The 23715-nt window shown below is 37.6% G+C and overlaps 1 protein-coding gene across 2 annotated transcripts in view; it reads right to left on the reverse strand.

Annotated features, from left to right (window-relative positions):
• Window positions 1-1550: 1550 nt before the first annotated feature.
• Window positions 1551-23715, reverse strand: part of LOC134754239 (zinc finger protein 28-like) — a 52644-nt gene continuing 30479 nt past the window's right edge. The window contains exons 14-15 of one of the 2 annotated variants that reach the window (XM_063690423.1): window positions 14693-14871; window positions 1553-1925 (exon numbers count right to left, since the gene is read on the reverse strand). In XM_063690423.1, coding sequence (XP_063546493.1) covers window positions 1812-1925; window positions 14693-14871 — 293 coding nt within the window. In that variant the 3' untranslated portion in view covers window positions 1553-1811. Of the gene's footprint in view, window positions 1926-14692; window positions 14872-23715 lie in introns of both variants that reach the window. The other variant, XM_063690424.1, reaches the window with a different exon arrangement.

Genomic DNA, 23715 nt, shown 5'->3' on the forward strand with positions numbered 1-23715 from the left:
AAAATGCAATCTTTTATTTCGGCCATTAAAACGTTAGCAGTGCATTGTAACTTCAGTGATTTAGAAAGACAATTGCGTGACAGACTGGTGTTGGGAGTTAGAGACGTGCGTTTGCGGCGTGAATTACTAAAAACTGACAATTTAACATTCGCGCAAGCCGTAAGCCGAAGCGTTCAATATGAGCAAACTGTGAGCGACCTTTACCCGCAAGCTGCGAGTACCTCAACACCTCCGGAGACCAAACCAACAACGAGCACAAGTACATCTGAACCTATGGACACCAACTTAGTTAACGTCGGCTCGCACAAGCGCGAGTCTGCCTGTCGTCACTGCGGGGCGAATCATAACCCTAGAGGCTGTAAATTTGCTAGGGCAAACTGTAACTACTGCAAGAAGGTGGGCCATACGGTTGCCGTATGTTGGAATCGAAATAAAAGGAAAATTAATCTGGTTGAAGTTGATGAACTGGATGACAGTAAGAAGGATTTCGCCTACATGAATGAAATCCTGCAAGTACATGTTAAGTCAAGTACTGAACAAGCTAGTAGCAAGATCTTCACTATAATTAAGTTGTATGACAAAGAAGTTCAGTTTGAAGTAGACTCAGGGGCGGCACGAACCGTCATCTCATATGAAACATGGAGAAACATGCAGTTCAATGTGAAATTGGAAGAAGCCAAAATAAACCTTATCAGCTGGGGTCAGCATCCAATTAAACTGAAGGGACTGGCTAAAGTTAAAGTTGGATATAAAGGGCTTGAACATGAATTAACAATAATTGTTGCCAAAGACAAGGGACCTAATATTTTGGGAAGAGATTGGTTTGCGCCATTGGGAATACAAGTGGAAGGAATCTGTTGGACAAGTCAAGTACCAGAAGAACTGCAATTAAAATACCCCAAAGTATTTAGTGACCAACTGGGTTGTTACACGGGGCCACCTGCAAAACTAATTCTGAAGAGTGAAGCTCGACCAAAGTTTCTGAAATGCCGACCTATTCCTTATGCTCTTAAAGAAGAAGTGAAAACCGAACTGAAGCGTCTTGAGGCAATAGGTGTGTTGACTCCTGTAAGATATTCTGATTGGGCTACACCACTCCGCATTGTGAGGAAGGAAGATGGAACCTTGAGAATATGTGGCGATTACCGTTCAACAGTTAATATCTCAATAAACTGTGATGTTTATCCACTGCCAACATAACAGGTACTTATTGTCGCTTGTCAGTAAGGCGTTATTTCCATATAGCTTCAATTAGAAATCAACAAGCGACAATGTGGTACCTTTTGGTTGAAAACGTCACATTTGATTATTTATCTTTCTATAATATACCCAGAACGTTACAAACGTTTCGCGAAAATAAGCTAAAATAAACATGTTTTTTATCAAGGTACGTTGGGGTAAGATGGAATGGTTTTTTCATCTTATAGCAGTGAAACCAAAATTGTAATTTTCATTTTTTTTATTGAGATAGGTTTTGCCCAGCATTGTTATGGTAACTTTTGAATTTGGGACGATTTGGCATAAAAAGTATATAAAAAGTGTCGTTTTTTTTCGAAAAAAATGTATGGAGCGGGATATTTTCATGTTTAATTGTCTGAAATTCATAGGGTAGCATAAAGATACTCGTAAAAGTCCCCGGCCGTAGCCCATGAGCCGGGGGGAGAGGGGGGTTTGAAGGTCCCATTTTTCGGTTTTTTACTTATATCTTGGATTTTTTTTCGAGAGGTTACAAAAGCTGGAACATCGTTGGGTGAAATGCATCGAATTTAACGGAGATTATGTAGAAAAAAAAACATAATAGGCAGGCATGTTTAGCCGTGAGGTGTAACTGATGTATACGTAAGTCCTTGGACATTCGAATGTGGACCGGATGACGACGCCGGAAAATGACCATGAGCGCGCCGATGGTTGTGCAGTGAGGTTCCCTGGAACAAAGCAAAACATAATATATCTTTGTACAAGTAATATCTAATGTATTTATAGTAGTTTTAGTTTAGTTAATTTTGGTTTATTTGCATAAGTAATGTGTTTATAAGCCATAAGTAAGAGTAATATCTGGATAACATAAACTTCATTGAAATTTACATTTAAAAAAAGTGAAAAGTGGAAGTATAACTATGGTGGAATGGAAGAAACAAGTGGAAGAAGAATATTTGGTGCCAAAAGATTACCACACGTGTAGGTACTTGACGTATCAGACTATCCGTCCCGTCAACATGGAAAAAGTGCTTCTGGCCAATGGCACAACTCGTAACTTTGATAAGCTTAGGCCATTACTTAAATGTATACGAGTAACAATGTTTATGAAGTAATACTTATTTTAAAACCATAGGTTACTGATTCTAGACTTAAATCTTAAAGTACAACGTTTGCAAAAGAACTCGAAGCCCCCACCTAGAACGAAATGGTATAGATTGAGTGACAGGGAGTTAGCTGAAGAATTTAGAAAAAGAATAGTCGATAAGATGGTAGGAATGGGTGATATGGCAGAGATGAGAGTGAATGGTTGCTGGAATGAAATGGCAGTATGTGTAAGAAGTGTGGCGAGGGATGTTTTTGGGGAAACAACAGGGAAAGGCAAGATTGATAGGGATACATGGTGGTGGACTGCAGATGTGCGAATGATTCTGAAAGAAAAGAAGAATGCTTTTAAAGAATGGAAAAGTGTGGAAGAGGGTAACGATAGAGAGAAAGAAATCAAGAGGTCAGCTTATCTAATAAGTAAGAAGAAGGCTAAAAAAGCAGTTGCAATAGCAAGGGCCAAGGTACAAGATAAATTGTACGATTTCCTTGAGACCCCACAAGGCCAAAAAGACCTTTACAGAATAACAAGAGAGAGAGAGAGGAATGCAAGAGATATAAATCATATGAAATGTATGAGAGACGAAGCAGGAAAGATTTTGACGGACAACAAGAGCATACAAGAACGCTGGAAGAACTACTTTAGTAAACTTATGAACGAAGAGAATGATTGGAGTGGAGTGCTAGAAAATGCTAGAAATAACATTGGTATGGTGAAAGAGATCACTATAGAAGAAGTAAAAATGGCCGTGCAAGGTATGAAGAATGGGAAAGCGGTTGGGCCAGATGGTATACCTGTAGAAGTATGGAAGTTTCTGAAAGCGGATGGATGGAAGTGGCTGACTTTATTCTTTAATAAGTTGTTGCAAGAAGAGGAAATCCCTGATGAATGGTGCAACAGTTCACTGGTGCCCGTTTTTAAGAATAAGGGTGATGTACAGGATTGCAACAACTATCGAGGAATAAAGCTCATGTCACATAGTATGAAGATATGGGAAAAAGTGGTAGCGAGACGAATGAGAGAAGAAAGTGAGGTAACACAGAACCAATTTGGGTTTATGCCGGGCCGGGGAGCTACGGACGCCATATTTGCACTTCGCCAACTGTGCGAAAAATACAGACTTGCGCAAAAGAACTTGCACATGGTGTTCGTGGACCTGGAAAAGGCATACGATAGAGTCCCCCGTAAGGTTCTGTGGTGGTCTATGAGAGAGAAAGGAATGCCAGAGAAGTATGTGAGGCTTGTTCAGGCGATGTATGATAGAGCCAGTACTCACGTCAGGTCTGAAGCTGGAGTAACCGACAAGTTCAATGTGGCGGTAGGTTTACACCAGGGATCGGCTTTAAGTCCATATTTGTTCCTCCTGGTTATGGATGCTCTGACATCGAACATACAGGAGGAGGCACCCTGGTGTATGCTGTTTGCCGATGACATTGTTCTTGTCGGAGATAATGCACTTGAGGTCCAGAGCAGGCTGGTAAAATGGCAAGAAAAGCTGGAAAGTGTGGGACTGAAAATAAGCAGAACCAAAACGGAGCACATGTTCTGCGATTTCGGTGGTCTATCCAGTTTTTCCCATATTGCCTTAGATGGTGTATCCCTACCAGTCTGCCCCGACTTCCGGTACCTTGGGTCATTGATCCAGGGCGACGGACGCATAGACCGTGACGTGAAAAATAGAATAAATGCGGGATGGATGAAATGGCGACAGGTCTCTGGAACAACTTGCGATCCACGAATGCCTCATAAACTTAAGGGGAAAATTTACAGGACGATCGTGAGACCTGTTGTAATGTATGGATCAGAATGCTGGGCGATGAAAGTGACGGATGAAAGAAGAGTGCACGCAGCGGAAATGAGAATGTTGAGATGGATGTGTGGAGTGACGAGAAAGGATCGGATCAAGAATGAGTATATTAGGGGAAGTTTGAAAGTAGCACCAGTAACGGAGAAGATAAGAAGTAGTAGGTTAGCGTGGTATGGGCATGTGATGAGGAGGGATGAATGCCATATAGGCAAAAGAATGTTAGGGATGAATGTTGATGGACGGAGAGCGTATGGTAGACCCAAAAAGCGATGGATGGATTGTGTGAAAGAGGATATGAGAAAGAAAGGAGTGAGTGCTGAGGTGACGAAAGATAGAGGAGAATGGAAGAGAAAAACATGTTGTGCCGACCCCACATAACGTGGGATAAGGGCAGGAAGAAGAAGAAGAACTTATTTTAAAACCATCTCCAACTCAAATGCATGTTTTTGTCCAAAATTAACATATATGGCATATACATATTACGTTTTACTTATTGATCAAATAAATAATAACTACTTACTAGCTTGCTTATTCTTTATTACAAACAAATCAAAGTACAAATGCTTATACATTAATTTGTTAATTAATTGAATATTGGATAACTTGATTATTTATTTCTACAAATTGATAAGTACCCGTACATAGCACAATACACCGGCATTTTGAACGTTCCGTCCTGGCGTTGCTAACCGAACTGAGAGTGTGCCAGAAGTCCGCCAACTTTCTGTCGCGGGGCGAGGCAATTCGAATCGGGGCGGGGCGGTGCATGGCCGTTCTGTATGATAATACTATTACTTATTCTGTGGCTAAAGTAACGTGTTAAAATCTTAATATATCAACAATCGCTGAGATTATGTGTTTTTGAAATTGTGAAGACGGTAAATGAATGGAAAGAATACCAGAGAGCAGAAAAATACAAGATGTGAATGACAATAAAATTAAAACTTGGAACATACCTACAGCGTTCTTATATGAAAATCGAAACCTTTCTTATGAAGCAAAAAACTTATAAATATCGCAATTTTATGCACGAAAAGTGAAATCAAGTTAGATTAAGAGCGTGCACTGGGCTTGCGTCTATTCCGCTTAGTAAAAAAATCGACACAAGACGATAAACGTTTTCAATAACCCGGATGCCTCATACGAGCAAGTAGCAGAAGAAGAAAAAAATATATTCTGGCTTTGTATGGAGCTAAGAAAAATGAAAAAAGTCTTGACGAATTACGATACATCCACTTCAACAAATACGTTGGTCTGACCAACAATACGGTGATATTATCAAAGCTACCACCTTCTTCAGCTACAGCTCGACAGCATTCAATGCGTACTTTCCATCAAGTTCAATTATGGCGAGGAAACGCATTGAACGCAGACAACTGGGGCTGGAACAAGAATGATAACTTTATATCACCAATATATACAACAAAGTCACCAGCTCCACAGTCGATACTAAAAATAGTATCATGTAGCTGCAAGACAGGCTGCGGAAAAAGATGGGGATGTGTCAAAGCTGAATTGCGTTGCTCCACCATGTGCAAATATTGTCAGGGCATTAGTTGCTTCAAACAAAGCTCTAAAAGATAATTTACATTTTAAACATTATTAATTAATAAACATTACTAGAGACCCGTTGCGGCGTCAAAACGCCGCTAGAGTATGGTTCTAAAAGTTAGGTTGCCTGTCCACTGGAGCGGAGCGGTAAGCGGGGAAAAAGTCCAGCAATAGAATTTCATTAAAATTACAGAGCGGAGATTTAATGTGTCACCTTGATGAGTACGATGTGGATGACACATGTCTGACATGTTTGTCAAACATAATAATAAAATTTTATGTTGTTTTAATATAATTTTTAGTGTGGTGTATGCATGTTACAGTCTCAAAACAAATATTTGAATGGATTGGATACTGGATACTTTACATACATTGGATACAGGTTCGAGTTCAATTCAATCTCAAGTCAGAACAAAGGTCACGTGGTACATTTTTTCAAATTAACTTTTTAGTACTTTATCGGGAAAAAATCAAAAAACTAAGAGCTTATTGCAAATCTGTAGCATGAGACGAATCCAATGACATATAATTTATTAAAATCGAACCATAACTGTCAGCAGATCTGATAGCCAGAACAGCCGTCAATGGTCGGTCGTTTAGATTTTTTGCCGTTTTTAAAGATAATAATGGTACGGCACCCTACGTGCGCGAGTCCGACTCGCACTTGGCCGGTTTTTTACATTTAGTCAATATGCATATGTAGTGACACGGAACCTTTCGATCACAAGTCCGACTCGCACTTGACCGTTCTCCACATTTTAAAAAGGTAAAGTTTGCATATATCAACATTTTTAAAATGAAAACAACCTGGCAATTTAGAGTAATGACATAATAGTCCCCTTAAAAGTTGACACAATATGTTTACTGTCATTCATTGTCAACAAACTGTAAAATCATTTTTGTATTTTCGTACATGTTTTAAGTGTTGTGGATATTATGTTGCCCTCAAAAATAATATTTCATCATGCTGAACAACTTACTACAGGTTTGAGTGCAATTCATGTTTATTATTATTTGGTCATCTTGAGTCAAAATAGGGATCACATGTCACGTGGTCAAACTCACAAATTAACTTAACTTTTTCAAATTAATTTTTCAGTACTTTTTTAGAAAAAAATTAAAAATCCAGTAGTTTTATGCAACTTTCCAGCATGAGACGAATCTAATGACATATCATTTAGCAAAATCGGACCATAACTGTAGATCTGATGGGATGAGCAAAAATCGGCCTCGCGTAATATACATATCTATAGATTGTTTCCCGAGTATTAAATGTTTCATTTTTGTTAATGGCAGATTTTTAGTAAACTTTGGCGCACCATAGCTTGAAAACTATAACTCGTATCAAAATGAATGTCAGTATTTGTAGGAAATTTATTAATAAATAATTTAGCCAATATAGTCGAGGTTAAAAATGGACATTTATGCCTGAGTTATACTCTGCTTTTCACTTCGAGTGTGAGTAAAATATACAAAAATATCCTATATTTTAGGTTATTTTACCGTATTTTTCCAAGACTAAAGAAAATCTTTCTCGGGCCGGTTGGGGCGCGGTACACGCGCTGCGCAAGCTCGCTCCCGGGGCTGGCAGTTTGTATGGCAGATTTTATATATCAGCCTGTCAGTTAATCGCAAAAAGCCACACACTAACAGATCTCTGTCAGTTTTTGGCCTCACGGCTAACACGAACCGATAGTGTGTGGTCGCTTAACGATTCCGGTCAGCGCCGACAGATATCGGCCGGACAGTCCGTGGTCTTGAGGCCAGTTAAGGGGCTACTGCAGCGGCGAATGCCGTGCCGGTTCGTAAGCCACGCCTACCTTCTTCCCTCCCAGCAAGCACGCACACATGGAAGAGCTTGGCGGCGCACGTGAAAGTAAAGCTCCATCTAACGTTACAAAACCTTTCCAATATCACCTTGGTGTACCATATTTTATGCAAATAAAAGAATTTTATTTTTATTTTATTTAAAAGTTAACTACCATTACACGCGGTCGGCCATGAACTTATAAATTCGGACAAAATAGAAAAAGATGGCGTTGTTACTTAGTTTGTTAATAGCAAATAATAAAATAAATTACATATATTGTTGTAAACTACGTAACCAATGACTGCTTTCGGCGAGCTCGCACTTTTAAGATGCTGGTTTTTGGGTAGTTTAAAACGTGTCCTAGATTAGGTAAACTATTTACTAAACAAAGTGGCTAGGATTTTACTGACCGAAATTTACCTGCGAGATCAGACGTGCTATGGATTGGGGACAAGAATGCCGGCAGAGCAACACTCGATATTTTGCGGGTTCCTAAACCACCAAACCTAATAGGCAAAGAAGCTTGGGTCCATGCTTGGTTACAGAAATGGACATTCAGAATCGATTCAAGCTGCGACTTTAGGAGACTATCAATAGATTGGACTAAATCTGCGAATTTCCAGATAGGGCAGCAGCGGAGCAAGTAGGTAAATTTGGGAACCGTCAAACAAAATTTTAAAATAAATAAGGCCGAATGGCTACTAATTAACTAAGCGATCTGAATTAACACGAAATTTAGAAATAGATTTAGCCAAAATGGACGGAACGGCTTCTTCGAGAATAGGGGAGCCGAGAAGGTGAAGATTATCCTTTGATAGGATTTTAATATTGGGGGCTAAATTCGAAAAACTTTGAAGTGTCTGGGATGCTAAAGAGGGTTCTAAATTTTCGGAAATGTATAATTCACATTTATCAAAGTTGAGTTTTAGGCCAATGTCGCTAAATTTCTGTATAACTAGGGATAGATCTGCCAGAACCGATTGCGAGTCTCCGCCGATGGTGCCGTCGTCCAGGTACCACACGTTTAGCTTGGACGTAAGACTGTGAATAATGGAGTTAATAGCAAGACTAAAAATGGCGGGGCCCAGAGGATCGCCCTGCTGGCAACCAACGGCAGAGAGAATTTCGTTATCCTTGTATACCAGTTTTGACGGAGAATGATAACACTGGAGTAGGAAGTTATAAATTTCAGGCACATGAATTTTGATTTCATTAAGCTAGGCTAGCTGATTTCATTTTGATTTCATTAGCTGATTTCATTTTCACTCATAGGCTAGCTGATTTCATTTTGATTTCATTAACAAAACAAACAAAAAAACAAAAAAAAAACAATAAAACTAGAGCAAACTGTAGTAACGATTACACGATCTTATTTAAGAAATTGAACATCCTGCCAGTGCATGATAAAGTTAAGTACTTAATAGCAACTGATCAATTAAAAAATCCCGAATTCAAAACTCCGCGAGTATACACCCGAGCGCCGAGGGGGTTAAAACGTCGTAAATACGTGGAACCAACCGCTAGCAACTACTATGGTAAAAGGACGCGCAAGTATATCAAAAATTCGTTTATCAAAAATTCAAAATTCGTTTATTTTTTAACAAGGTTTATCCTGGGTGTCGAATCCTCCTTTTAAGTTTGACACTTGTGTTAGGAGGTATTCGCTCTTTCATACAAAGGTGAGAAAAAATTAAAAAATAGGTTTGACAATATTATAAGTATTATAACTAAAACTAAACATTACAAGAATTGATAGTTCTGTTTTTTTTTTCCTGTCGGTGTAGGTGCATTAAGCGTTCACGGTTGTAATTATAATATAATATATATACACATATACAATACACATACATATACATACATATATACATATACATATATATATACATATATGCATACATATAAACACACATACACATACATACCTATATACATTTTGATTTTACATAAGGTGTGTATAACCTTACATTTCAAATAAAGAGGGTAAAGATCTTAATTAGGTGGAACAGTAAGTGTGTAAGAGTGTATGTGTGTATGGTCGCATGAGTCGTGCAAATCTCGGATCCGGTGCGATAAAGGTCAAGGTATCATTGTTTCGGTTTCTTCGTATGTTTTACTTTTTAACCATATCGTAGTCTTTATTTTACACTCGTTATATGATTTATTGTAAATACTAATAATTCTGTTCGCTTTGTTGTAAAGATGAATAGATGTGGTATTAAATTGCCTTTTAGCAAAATAAGTCCTACCAATACTTACTTGATTTATAACTGAGTAAGGGTTACGTTTTTTTAATATGCCAACATCTGGTTTTATACTTTTATGAACTTTTAGAATACAATTTTAGATATATAACTGTCTCACAGTTAGAACATCAGCATCTTTATAGACATCAGTGGTGCTGTAACGTATATTTTTGCCTAGAAGTACTTAGATTAATCGCTGGGCCCGTTCCAGAACTATGAGTTTATTTTTGTGGGTACCGCCCCAGACAGGCAGGCAATAATGTACAATAGATTGCACAAGTGTTTTATAAACGTAAATTAATAGAACCCTATACTTACTTGATTTATAACTGAGTAAGGGTTACGTTTTTTTAATATGCCAACATCTGGTTTTATACTTTTATGAACTTTTAGAATACAATTTAAGGTATATAACTGTCTCACAGTTAGAACATCAGCATCTTTATAGACATCAGTGGTGCTGTAACGTATATTTTTGCCTAGAAGTACTTAGATTAATCGCTGGGCCCGTTCCAGAACTATGAGTTTATTTTTGTGGGTACCGCCCCAGACAGGCAGGCAATAATGTACAATAGATTGCACAAGTGTTTTATAAACGTAAATTAATAGAACCCTATCGGATACTTGTCTAAGATATTTAAATAGCCATATCAGTTTTCTTATTCGATTAGCGGTAATATCAATTTGTTTGTTCCATGAAAGAAGTTGGTCTATATGGACACCCAAGTATTTAGTGGAGTCAACATGAATTAGGCTAGAGCAGGAACACTTATTAGTATCTTGGCTTTTACATGTATGGCCAGTTAAATTAAATTTAGATTTATCAGGCTGAGAAGAGTTTAAGATTGAGAATGTAATGTAATTCGTTTTGTTAATGTTTAATGTGAGTAAATTAGTTTGTAGCCATGTTATTACTCTTAGTCAGTCCAGCCTCAGCACAGGTGTAAACCTCCTCCCAGCTATCTCCATGAAACAAGAGCGCAGTATCATCTGCGTAAGAGACCACTAGCCCATTATTAAGTTGAATATTGGTCAGGTCATTGATGTAAGTCAGAAAAAGGGTTGGTCCTAAGACAACCTCCTTGGGGGATGCCGTATTGGTTGGAGGGTTCATCAGCGCTGTAAACATCATTGTTGAGTTTAACTCGTTGCGTCCTGTTATTCAAGTAGCTAGAAATTAGATTTAAGAATTGTCCACGAATACCCATAATTTCTAGTTTTTGTATAAGGATGGGGATAGATATAGCGTCAAATGCTTTTTTTAGATCAAGAAATATGCCTAAGGTTTTCTTTTTACTATCTAAGTGTTTCGTGATAGAATTTGTTAACTCTAATACTGCCATTTCAGTACTTTTCCCTTTTCGAAAGCCAAATGCCGGGGTGATATGAGGTTAAATTTATTTAAATATTTGATTAACCGATTGTTTATTAACTTTTCCATTATTTTAGAAATTGAAGGTAGGACCGAGATCGGCCTAAAATTGCTGACATCCTTTCTATCCCCATCCTTATGTATTGGATGAATTATAGCTCGTTTGAGGGCATCAGGGAATATTCCTAGTGTGAAGCAGACTGAGCTGAGACGCCCGATAATGGGGACCAACTCTGTTTTTGCCAATTTTATAAACATATTCGGTATGTTGTCCCAGCCCGCCGCAGACTTAGGCTTCATGTCTAGAAGCAATGATTCAATTTCCTTTAGATCCGGTTCAATTACACCGATCGAGGACACGTGTGAATGTAAGGAGCTCAGGTAAGTACTTAGATTAGAATTCACAGTTCCTGGAGGTAGAATTTGCTCTGCCAATTGTTGGCCAACATTGGCAAAGTGCTTGTTGACTAAGTTTGCAGATAGGTAGGGGGAGTCAGATAAGTTTAAGAGTTCACACCGCGAATAATGAACAATTTATCAATAGAAGACGAGTGTGCTAGTAAAAACATCTTTAAATCAAAAATTAAGAAGTTGCTATTGGGTACAACGCATGACTAAATATATAAGATAGGTAAATATTGTATATAAATAAATATTCTTTATTCCACCAAAATCATACATTTTAGATACATGTAAAACTACAAATAAATTCTTAAAGAATAACAACATATATACCTACAACTTACACTTTGTTAATGTAATATAAAAGTATTAACCTTAGTAAGATAAGTTAATCATTAAATTTAGATAAGGGTCCTTACTAACATTGAAAATGAGTGCACCATTTCGCCGTTAAACGCAAGTTTGGCGAAACTTGTATAAGTATAAATTGTGTTATACTTTTTTGAAAATAAATTAAAAAATTTTAAAAAAAAGGTATCTCGGTTAACGGAGTTAAAAGCGTTTTTGACATCTATTTTCAAAAGAACTTGACATGAGTCTGTTTGAACAAAGGTGCGTACGGCACGGACTGCGGCCTCGCAGCCTCCGCGAGTTCCGAAACCGACCTGCACGAGCTCAAAGAGTTTTTGCAGCTTAGCACGGGTATGGCGCACGCACACTTTGGCTGCTAACCGCCGGAGTGGAGCCGACAGCAATGGGGCGCACGCCAGCATCCTTCTTCGTTAGAGCAATCAGGTGAGCTCCATATATTATGGGTGTCACGTCCTGGCAGACATCTCCTTGAAGCATAAGATTGATTAGTTTTGTAATACTTTCAAGCAGCTGCTCACCGGCTAACCCAGTACCGTGACTCGTGAGATCTATAAGGTGCTGGGCGGAGATGCCATCCAGGCCGGACGCCGACCCTTTTGGAAAGGATGCGAGGGCTGATTCATACTATGTCCTCTCCTGTGGCATGAAGGCAAGCTAGAGGATCCGACGGAGGGTCAACAAAGATAGGACTAGAAGGGCCTGGGGGGTGCTTGGACTGTAACCCAGCTCCCGTTTCTGGAGTATCGGGTGCGAGAGAGTCATTACAAAACAGGAGCCGCGCAGCCCCTTTAAGGTCCCCGTCGTGCACTTTTTCCTCGACCTTTTTACATAAATTATAGGTATATATCAGCCACTAAGCCCCCCCGACTTCGGGGGGCTTAGTGGCTGAAGGCAAGTTAGGTGTCCGTATATTATTTTAAATTATTATATTATTATTATTTTCTACAAGATTTCTCATTCTCAGCCTAAGCTGGTAATTAATATTATCTACGGGTCGGACTTTCATCTAGGAACTTCCGTAATTATTATTATAATTTTTATAATGTTGAAACTTGGTAAGTAGATGTATTTTGTGAACCGCATTAAGATTTTCACACAAAAATAGAAAAAAAAAACAATAAATTTTGGGGGTTCCCCATACTTAGAACTGAAACTCAAATTTTTTTTTTCATCAAACCTCGATTTATTTCCGTTTATAGTTTAAATAGTAGTGTAGGTTTCTAATATCATTTTTTTCTAAACTGTATAGTTTGCGCGAGAGACACTTCCAAAGTGGTAAAATGTGTGTGTCCCCCCCTGACATTATGATGTATGTACATTACCATGCAAACTTCCACCGAAAATTGGTTTGAACGGGGTCTAGTAAGTAGTTTTTTTTAATACGTCATAAATCGTAAACCGCCATTTACCTTTCACTCACGTTTCACATAAAATAGTTATTTGTGCAACAAGAGAGGAAAGTTGGTTTTTCTTGCGAGTGTTTATTTTGAGTCCCGAGAAAGCGAAAGATTCTATATTTGAATCACGAGCGAAGCGAGTGATTCTAAGGTAGAATCTTGAGCGTAGCGAGGGACTCAAAAACACGAGATGTAAAATAACTTTGCTCTCGTGTTGCACACATAATTTTTCACCTCAGTAGTGAGAACATATTAAAGGTTAAAATGTATTTCGAATTACACAGAATAAACAGAAAAAAAAAAGTATTATAATATGTACGATACGATACGATACGATACGAGACCGGACCGGACCGGACCGGACCGGACCGGACCGGACCGTACCGGACCGTACCGTACCATACCATAAAAAAAATGTAATAAAAGTATGAAGTTCATGGCCTTCACTAAATTAAAAAGCTACATTGTTTCAACTGTGTGGAGTGAGCAAAGTGCGACTTTCCTCACTCCAGGGAGTGACGAAAGTAGGCTTGTTCGAGCTGCTGAGGTGAAAGATACATTGTTTAAATTGTGTAATGTACGGAACCCTCGGTGCACGAGTCCGACTTGCACTTGGCCGGTTTTCTATTAAGGGGTAATTTGACTTATATTTTTTTTCACCTGGGGTGTTAGCACGGTCGCATTTTTATCGCTTGTCACCATGCCTGTCACGTTCTAACCAGTATGTAAGTGCGAAAGTGACGGGCATAGTGACAGGCGATAAAAATGGAACCATGCTGCGCCCGCTGGGCCCAGATTAACGGCAAATAAACTGACACAGAAGTAGACAAATCGGGAAAGTGGACCATTTGGTCAAGTAGACGAATGAAGAAAGTGGACCGATTGGTAACTAGACGGATCGGGAAAGTGGACCATTTGGTCAAGTAGACCAATGAAGAAAGTGGACCGATCGGTAATTAGACGGATCGGGAAATAGACCATTTGGTCAAGTAGACCAATGAAGAAAGTGGACCGATCGGTAATTAGACGGATCGGAAAAGTGGACCCATAGGTAATTAGACGGATTGAGAAAAGCAATTAGGAAGATTGGGAAAGTTGACCGTTTGGTAAAGTAGACAGATTGGGAAAGTGGACCGATGGTACCGGAGGGTTCTTAACCATTTCAAAGAGTATTTTGTACAAACCCTTAGATTTTATTAGTTATAAACGCCTCGGTCATGGCTGATGAGGGTCTTAGAGATGTATGAGGCAGTGGATCACAACCCTTCGTCAATTAGGTGAGAGGGGTTGAACCCTGGACCGCTGGACTTCATAAGGATTGAGCGAGGAATATTCCAGCTGAAGAATATTGCTGTTGTTCTGCCTAACGCTGAATCCCCTGCGTTCGTAAACATACGAAATGAATAGTTAATTAATAAATAAGGATGTTTTCCTACCTGTATAAATCGGTCGCCACATACTTCGCAGATGTACGGCTTGTCGCCAGTGTGCCTGCGGACGTGCAGCGTAAGGTCGTTGCTCTGTGAAAAGGCCTTGTCACAATACGTGCATTTGTACGGTTTGTGACCAGTATGCACGCGCATGTGACGTGACAGTTTGTTGCTACGCGAGAATCCTGTGAAAATATTAATACATTGGTTAAGAACCGAGGAAGTCGACGCCATTTACATTACTATCCATTACGTGTATTATACTACAAATAATATGTAATCACGCTTATAGTAACGCCCGTCTAAATTTCAAATACCTATTTTTTTAAAAAGTGTTTAAATATAGAGGGTGACTTCAAAGTGATAATACAAAATCAATGTTTTAAATACCGTGGAATACTTTGAATCCTGGGTTTACTTTGATAAAAACTTTACTTCATGTTCAAACTCGAATATTACGCTTTCTGAATTTGCCTTTGGATTATTTTTTACGGTTGGCAAGATTGAACGTCACGTGTCAATTGTGTCAGTGGGATAAACCTCATGGGAAAATAAAATAAAATATGTAAGTATTAGTTTTGTATACTTTTAATAGTCTGTATAACTTCTAATGTACAATATTCTATATAGTAAATACATAAATTTGATGTAATTCATTGAATCAGGCATGTATCGATCGGCCTATAACATCGATTATCTTGTTGCAAATCATAATCAAGGCGGCCATTTGTATTTTTTTTTTCGGTTTTAGTGGCATGGGGTGTCATTGATCACCTATAAGGGTTTTACTTTGATCACTGATCAATGACTCACCGCGAAATATAGTGTTTTGTATTATTTAGATAATTAATGATTTCTTGAAGGTTTTTTAACAGATTTTGTTTTGTTTTAGAATAATGCCTCGAACGTATAAAAAACGGTTAGGTTGCCGAGATATCGAAACTACAGTGAAAAATTTTTTATCGGGCTGTAACAGCGGTGGTGGAAGACCGACTGATAATGCGCCACGCATCGGAGTATTATGAGATACCATATGGCACTTTATTTAACAAATACCATCGTAAATATGAAAAAAAAACCTGAAACTCAACCAGTTTTTTTTCGCCGTGAAGAGATAAGAATATTAGAATCAGCAGCAAAAAGCGCAGAGTGGGGATTTCCCTTATCACTTCTCGATTTGCGTATGTTCGCAAAAATGCTATTAGATAACCAAGAGCGAACAGTGGCTAAATTTACCAACAATTTTCCTCATGTTGAATGGGCTTATTCCCTGCTCAAGATACACAACAGAGCTGCTGTGTCTCGAGAATCGCTTACTAAATACTTCGACAACCATGAAGAAGTAATTAAAGATGTTCCACCGGATAACATCTTCAACTACGACGAGACCAATATGAGCGATGACCCCGGAAAAAAGATTGGCCTCTATAAACGGGGAGTAAAGTACCCGGAAAAAGTTATGAATTTTTCAAAAAGCTCTACCACCGTCATGGTATGTGGTTCGGCAGATGGCGTGCTTCTGCCCCCGTACAATATTTACAAAAGTGTATATTTACATGACACCTGGAAAGAGAGAGCACTCGCTGGTTCACCATGTTGTGATCGACCATGTTGTTCGCAAGGTTCTCGATTTAATCGAACTAACAGTGGCTGGATTGATGCTCCTACCTTCAGAGATTGGTTTACGACTTCATTTTTACCACATGCAAAACTCTTAGTTGGTGACAACCTTTCGTCCCATTTAGATGATGAAGTATTGAGGCAATGCAATGAAAATGAAATTGATTTCGTGTGTCTCGGTTCCAAACTCAACACATTTGACACAACCGCTTGACGTGGCTTTCTTCCGACCTATGAAGACGGCTTGGCGTCAAATCTTAACAACATGGAAAATTCAAAATCCCCGACTTTCAACTGTCCCGAAAGACACCTTTTCTTATCTCCTAACGAAAGCGTTGAACAGGATGGATGAGGCAAAACCGAAACCTAACTCATTATTTTTAAACATTACTTCGGGAATGAAACGCAACATGACGAGTGCATTTTATGCCACAGGCATTCATCCTTTAAAAAAAAAAGTTTTAGACCGACTCCCAAGAGAAAGCATGGATGAAAACGAAGTTGAATCAACTTTGGGCAACTTTTTAAAAGAGTCACGATATGGTAACAGCTCTGATCAACCGGCCCGAAAAAGAAGCGATTGGATGTTGCACCTGGCAAAAGCATTGTTACCCACAACACTAATGTAGCAACTGGTTCACCTCAGCCGGGAACAAGTAATGAAGACGGTAATGACTTACCATTGAGCGCTGAGCATCATTCGATTGACACGAACCAAATACCAATGAACCAATCAGACCTTAATGAAGAAAATACAAATCTGACCAAAGCCCTGTGCAGCATCGTAATGACTTAAATCAACTCTAGTTGTTTGGAGAGAGCACAAGCCAGGCGTTAACTAATCGTGAGTTAGTAAGCAACGAATCGGGTAATTTAGCTGAAGAAGAGGACGAAACAACAGAATGCACAATCGGAAGATTTGTTCTAATAAAATTTTTGACTGCTCGTGGCAAGCAAACATATAAATATATTTTGCCAAATTATACAAACAGATCCTTTGTTGGGTGAGGGCTACAAGTCGTTTAACAGTAAAACCAGGTTTAAAAAAATAAACAAAGACATTTTCAGAAATAGACCTTTGCGATATCGTTGCATATTTGCCAAAACCTGTCGAAAAAGATCTGTACATTGAGTTGATCAAATCAAATCCTCTTGATCAAAGAACTAGGTAAAAAATTAAAATGAAAACGACACAATAAGAAATTGAAAAATGTTTGATCTCAATTATTAGAAACTTCAGATCTCTTTTGATTTTTAAGATTATAAAGTAAGTTGTTGAGCTACCTATTACGTACTATAATTATTAAAATGTTTATCTACCTAGCTAAAATAGTTTACGCTGTACCTACCAACGTTGTTTGTATGGTAAGAGTTATTTGTAAGTGTAAAACATATCAATTAGTTAATTAAGTACATTTGCTTGTGTCACGTACCTAAAGCGTTAGGTAAAAAGCTAGTTCTTTAGCTTTATGCATCGATTTTTGTATTGTTGATTTTATAATGTTGGTACATTTTGATAGCTTTTTAGGGTTCCGTAGCCAAAAAGGGTAAAAACGGGACCCTATTACTAAGACTCCGCTGTCCGTCTGTCCGTCCGTCTGTCCGTCTGTCTGTCACCAGGCTGTATCTCATGAACCGTGATAGCTAGACAGTTGAAATTTTCACAGATGATGTATTTCTGTTGCCGCTATAACAACGAATACTAAAAACAGAATAATATAAATATTTAAATGGGGCTCCCATACAACAAACGTGATTTTTTTGCTGTTTTTTTTCGTAATGGTACGGAACCCTTCCGAGTCCGACTCGCACTTGGCCGGTTTTTATTAATACGTGAAACCGTGAAAATGAGCCTGTTTGGAAATAAAGTTGATTTTTCTGTAACTACTCCATGTTTTTCTTTGTCAAAGTAACCCCAAATGCACAAAAATCTTTATAAATCCTAAACCTGCTAACGGTTTTTTTTTTTTTCAATGTAAGTAACTCTAGAGGTTACTATCAAATTTCGTCAAAAAAAGGAGGCTATCAAAGTAACCCCAAATTAAGTTTAAAGTTGATCACCACTAGTTCTTTTTTTTTCAAGATACTTTAATAATTAAATATTTTTAGTTGTATCGATAGAGCAAAAACCGATACTGTATTTTTTTTTAAATTCCATATTCAAATACGTATTAATTTTGAAATTGATCAAAGTATTGTATAGTGATTCCACGGTACAACCTCCCTAAACTAAGCCCCTCAATTAAGTCTCATGCTTTTAAAATAATCAAAATGTGTTTAAAAAAATTCCATTTTTTTAGGCTTCACATGGTTATCCTAACATAATGATTAACAAAGAAGGTTAAATAATTTCAAATGAACACTTTCCTCTTTGGTTATCAATCACCTGCCACAGTATTTATGAAGTAAACGTGTTTTGATTGTTCATAAAGGAACACAAGTTATAATTGTATCAAAACCAGGTTTTTTACCTTACTCTTGTCTGATAGGAGACATTAGAATAGAAACAGCAGAAGAGATTTAGTTGTCAAGATGTAAAAATGTAAGTTTTTCGGAGCTAAAATAAATTTATAATACAAGTTGCAGCGAGTTGTTTTAATGTGGAGACACGTTCAGGACACTCAGGACCAGGGCCCCTTAATTCCATATTGTCAAAACAACTTGTGTAAATTGTGTCTCAATGGTCATCAAGGTAGGTGTTTAATGAGATTGAAATGTGCAACATGTCGTGAATTATATAACAATAAAGGCATATTATTAAAATACTTACAAGAAAAGTGGTTTCAGCGTTTTTAAAAATTCATCCAAATGGGTTAAAAAAGGGTTGAAAGTTTGAATCCATTTCAAATACTTTGAAACTTCCTAGAAAGGCATAATAGCCGATTACAAAAAAAAAGTAATATTGACGTTTTTTAGAAATTCAACCCCTAAGGGGGTTAAAAAGGGGATGTAAGTTTGTATGTGGTACAAATTTTATTTTAAGCTAAGAACTTGACATTTGGTAAAAAGGGCATTATATTAAAATAGACAAAAACTGATTACTTACACCGTTTTTGAAAAGTTTGTATTAAGTTTCGGGAGCGAATTTTTTTTTTAAATAGTGTACTTGTAAATCTAAGAGGGTCGAGAGGGATTATATCTGGAACAATTTTTTTCAGTTAGGGTCTTGAAACTTCGTAGTTTGTGAAAGACAAATTTCATGCGTTGTATAATTTATTAACAAATGATTAACCGTCTTCTTTCTCTTGCTGCATAATGTTCTATATTATGCTCATGTAGAATATATAACCACCAACAAACAAATCCACGCGTACGAACTGTACGAAGTTGAGGGCAACAGTTAGTTAGCACATAAGTATGCGCCAAGGCATGGAATTAAAATTTCTGCACCTAGGTGCAAAAATGATTTGAAACTGACTTAGTATATTTACAAGTATGTATAAAAAGGGTACAATAATTGTCTTAGGTTAAATGTAAATCTAGAAAAAAACATTAAAACACAATACAGAAATACAATGTCAAGAAAAAATACAAATATTAATAACTACCTAAAATCTAAAAAAATCTACATACAATTTCATCAACAATACCTAATATATTTTAATATAAAAAAATATATAAAAAAAACACACAAATATAAAACAAAACACAAAGCAGTAAGCAACAGTCAGTCAAAAATCCCACCATCCCACCGTTGCGTGGCAGTATGTATGTATGTAAGTACATTGCATCACACGGTCAAGAAACCTGAATGGGTCGTGCTGGTGCAAGTGCAACAAGTGCGAAAAGTAGAAAATTCGCAACGAGTGACGTAAAATTAAATGGACATGAGTTGCAAATTACCTATTCGCACGCGTATCGTACATTTTACAGTACAGGATATGGCCCTTTAGATTTTCGGCATAGGCACGTAAAGTGCTAATTAACGCAGGTAAAGTAGCACCATATATGTACTGTCATAGTACATAACGATACAAGTGCGAAGAATAGGAAATTCGCAACGAGTGGCAATAATAAATCGACACGAGTTGCGAATTACCTATTCGCACATCGTGCAACGTTGTATGGCCCTTAAAAATTTTGACATTTTATTTTTTATTTAAACTAGAGCACAGTGTTCCGTCTACAACATGCTAGGTGCACAAAATCCATTATCTAATTTCCACTAATGATAAACAAAATAAACAACACCTTGAAACCCCCAAACCAATTAATAGATTATGTATTATTATTATATATTATTATTATTTGTATCTCCTTGGATATCACGGGCCTATAAATCCCGGTCTTTTGATAGGCTTGCGTGGGGATATAGATCCAACACGTAGAGGCCCCTTGGAGAGCTTTAATGTCATGAAGAACGCCTGTTGGAACCCGTTGACAGGCGCAACAATAGACACCCATGAACCAGTCGCAGCAGGCATTGGGACTATTGCAGAAGAAGTTTGGGTGGACAATGAGACTGGGCTATTGTAAAGAACTCCGGACACCTGCCATAACAATGTTAAAACACGTTATCGAGGCAGGTGGTGACTTGCCGCTGACTAGATGGGCCCCTAAAACTGCCGTCGTGAAGACGACCAGGAGCAACACCGGTGTGAGCGGCTCAGGGGTGTCGAGAGGTGTGCGCCGCTTTCTACCCAGTGGCTGTTAGCAGCCACTGTGCCAACTCGCGTCTTATGCATTACTCCCCAACAGCTCTATTATTATTATACTTTCTATTTGTATGAGTTATAGGGTTCAGAAGTCAGCTAATGAGGTAAGTGTAATTGCACAATTTAATCAGTTGCATTTTTGTGATGCGTTCAACAACATCTCTTACAATCAAAACCTTATTTTGTTGAATTGAATTATAGTGTGGACATGAAAAAGAGACCTTTAATTAACATACATACCAAATTTCATAACTTTGGAAGAACTTCGAGGTTAGACCTAATCCGATTGTACTATCTGCAGAAATTTGCATATCATTTTTTTATCTTTATTTTTGCAGAACACGTTCTCTCTATTTCAAGGAAGGTGTTTTTTTAAATAGTCAAATAAGGGAAGAAAAAAACGACAGAAATGCCCACCTGATAAAGTAAGTAGCAAACTATGGGACTAAAGACGGTTGAAAAATATTTTGACCAAAACTGAATAACTCATCCAAACTGAATCATCATGATTCATCAAAACTGAATACAAATGAAATAGTGGGTCAAGATCAAAGGAGCAATTTGTGAAGGAGTTTGAAAGTTCTGAATGGCCATAATATAGAATTACGAGTGTGCACAACCAGACCAAGTGCATCAACGTCGTCTGAAAATGTTAATCCTGCAGGAAGACCCAAATTAGACTTCAAAAGTTACTCTTTTAAAACGATAAACCGCCGAGTTAAAGATTCGGTACAATAACGTAGTGTTTTAACTGCTGCCAAAGTTGCTTCGTGATCGGCAGGAAACAGAAACACGGGAAACATAATAAAAATATTTGCTAAAGTCCACAAAAACCATATACATAGTCTAGTTCTCACGACAACAGTAGGTACTTCAGTGAACTCTAGGGAGCTAAGTGTTAATGAGGCATTAGCATATTATATTGATCAAAATCGACAAACAGATACTTACAAGCGACTAAAAAGTGGTCAATAAAGGCTGGTCATCATAAATATCCATCACATCATTATTTGCTTAAACCAATAGGTACTAGCGTGTTATATACTTCAGAAGAATTACGAAAAACATAGAAAATGATTATTATTTCGAACAGATGATTACATTATTAATAATTAGCAGATTAATAATTAATTTAGAAATAATAATAAGTAACGTTTTAATTAATTCTCTACATATTTTTAAGTTTTTTTTAATATGTTTAAGCCAATAATTGAAAAATAATGGATGCAACGAACTGTAAAATTTTGTTTATTATTGTGTTATTAAATTACTTGTAAAAAAAATTAAATTACTTGTAAACATGTATACATATATTACCTTTTCTTGGAAATTTAAAAAAATTGAATTAACTTTACTATAGTTAATTGAACATTATTAACCCTAATACTACCCGAAAACACAAAAAAATAATGTTGTCCACCAAGCTTAGCAAGTCTAGACGAAACACTGTTGTAGAGGGTTCAAGGGAAAAAAATTGACCCCCACTAACCGTGTAGGAGAAACACCGTCAATAATGTTTTTTTTTTAGATTTTTACTTTTACTGATCATCTGCTTATAAGCTCCCAAAAACATTTATTTCAGTGCCGCGTTTTATAGAACCTGTAATCTGTAATCGCTGTTTGCGTCTCTGTTTAACAGATTTGATTGTTAGAAAAAGAGGCAAACAGCGATTACAGATTACAAGGATTAGGATACTAACATTGACTGCGGAAAAAAAACTAAGCAAAGCAACAAACTCAGTTTAAAACGAAACGAAACAGAAATGCATCGAAACGGGACGAATTTACACAGCGCAGCAGCACACTAATTAGCGGAAAATCGACCACAGCCTTCAGTCACAAACATGTGCAATAAGGAAGGTAGAGCCAAAACTGTTAACGAGTCAAAAGAAAATCGACCACAGCCTTCAGTCACAAACATGTGCAATAAGGAAGGTAGAGCCAAAACTGTTAACGAGTCAAAAGAAAATCGACCACAGCCTTCAGTCACAAACATGTGCAATAAGGAAGGTAGAGCCAAAACTGTTAACGAGTCAAAAGAAAATCGACCACAGCCTTCAGTCACAAACATGTGCAATAAGGAAGGTAGAGCCAAAACTGTTAACGAGTCAAAAGAAAATCGACCACAGCCTTCAGTCACAAACATGTGCAATAAGGAAGGTAGAGCCAAAACTGTTAACGAGTCAAAAGAAAATCGACCACAGCCTTCAGTCACAAACATGTGCAATAAGGAAGGTAGAGCCAAAACTGTTAACGAGTCAAAAGAAAATCGACCACAGCCTTCAGTCACAAACATGTGCAATAAGGAAGGTAGAGCCAAAACTGTTAACGAGTCAAAAGAAAATCGACCACAGCCTTCAGTCACAAACATGTGCAATAAGGAAGGTAGAGCCAAAACTGTTAACGAGTCAAAAGAAAATCGACCACAGCCTTCAGTCACAAACATGTGCAATAAGGAAGGTAGAGCCAAAACTGTTAACGAGTCAAAAGAAAATCGACCACAGCCTTCAGTCACAAACATGTGCAATAAGGAAGGTAGAGCCAAAACTGTTAACGAGTCAAAAGAAATTCGACGCTATAAGGTCGGAGGATTTTTATGACTCGGGTTTACAATTTTAATACCTCCCGTGTTACACAATGTGTTTCATCAACTTACAAAGAAAATAATGACATTTTAATTGTTGTATGTTCTAAAATACAGTAAATTTACAGATATCGTACGCCATTTTTAACAAGCTTTTATTTAACTTGCCC

The sequence above is a fragment of the Cydia strobilella genome, chromosome Z, assembly GCF_947568885.1.
Source record: "Cydia strobilella chromosome Z, ilCydStro3.1, whole genome shotgun sequence".
NCBI lineage: Eukaryota > Metazoa > Arthropoda > Insecta > Lepidoptera > Tortricidae > Cydia > Cydia strobilella.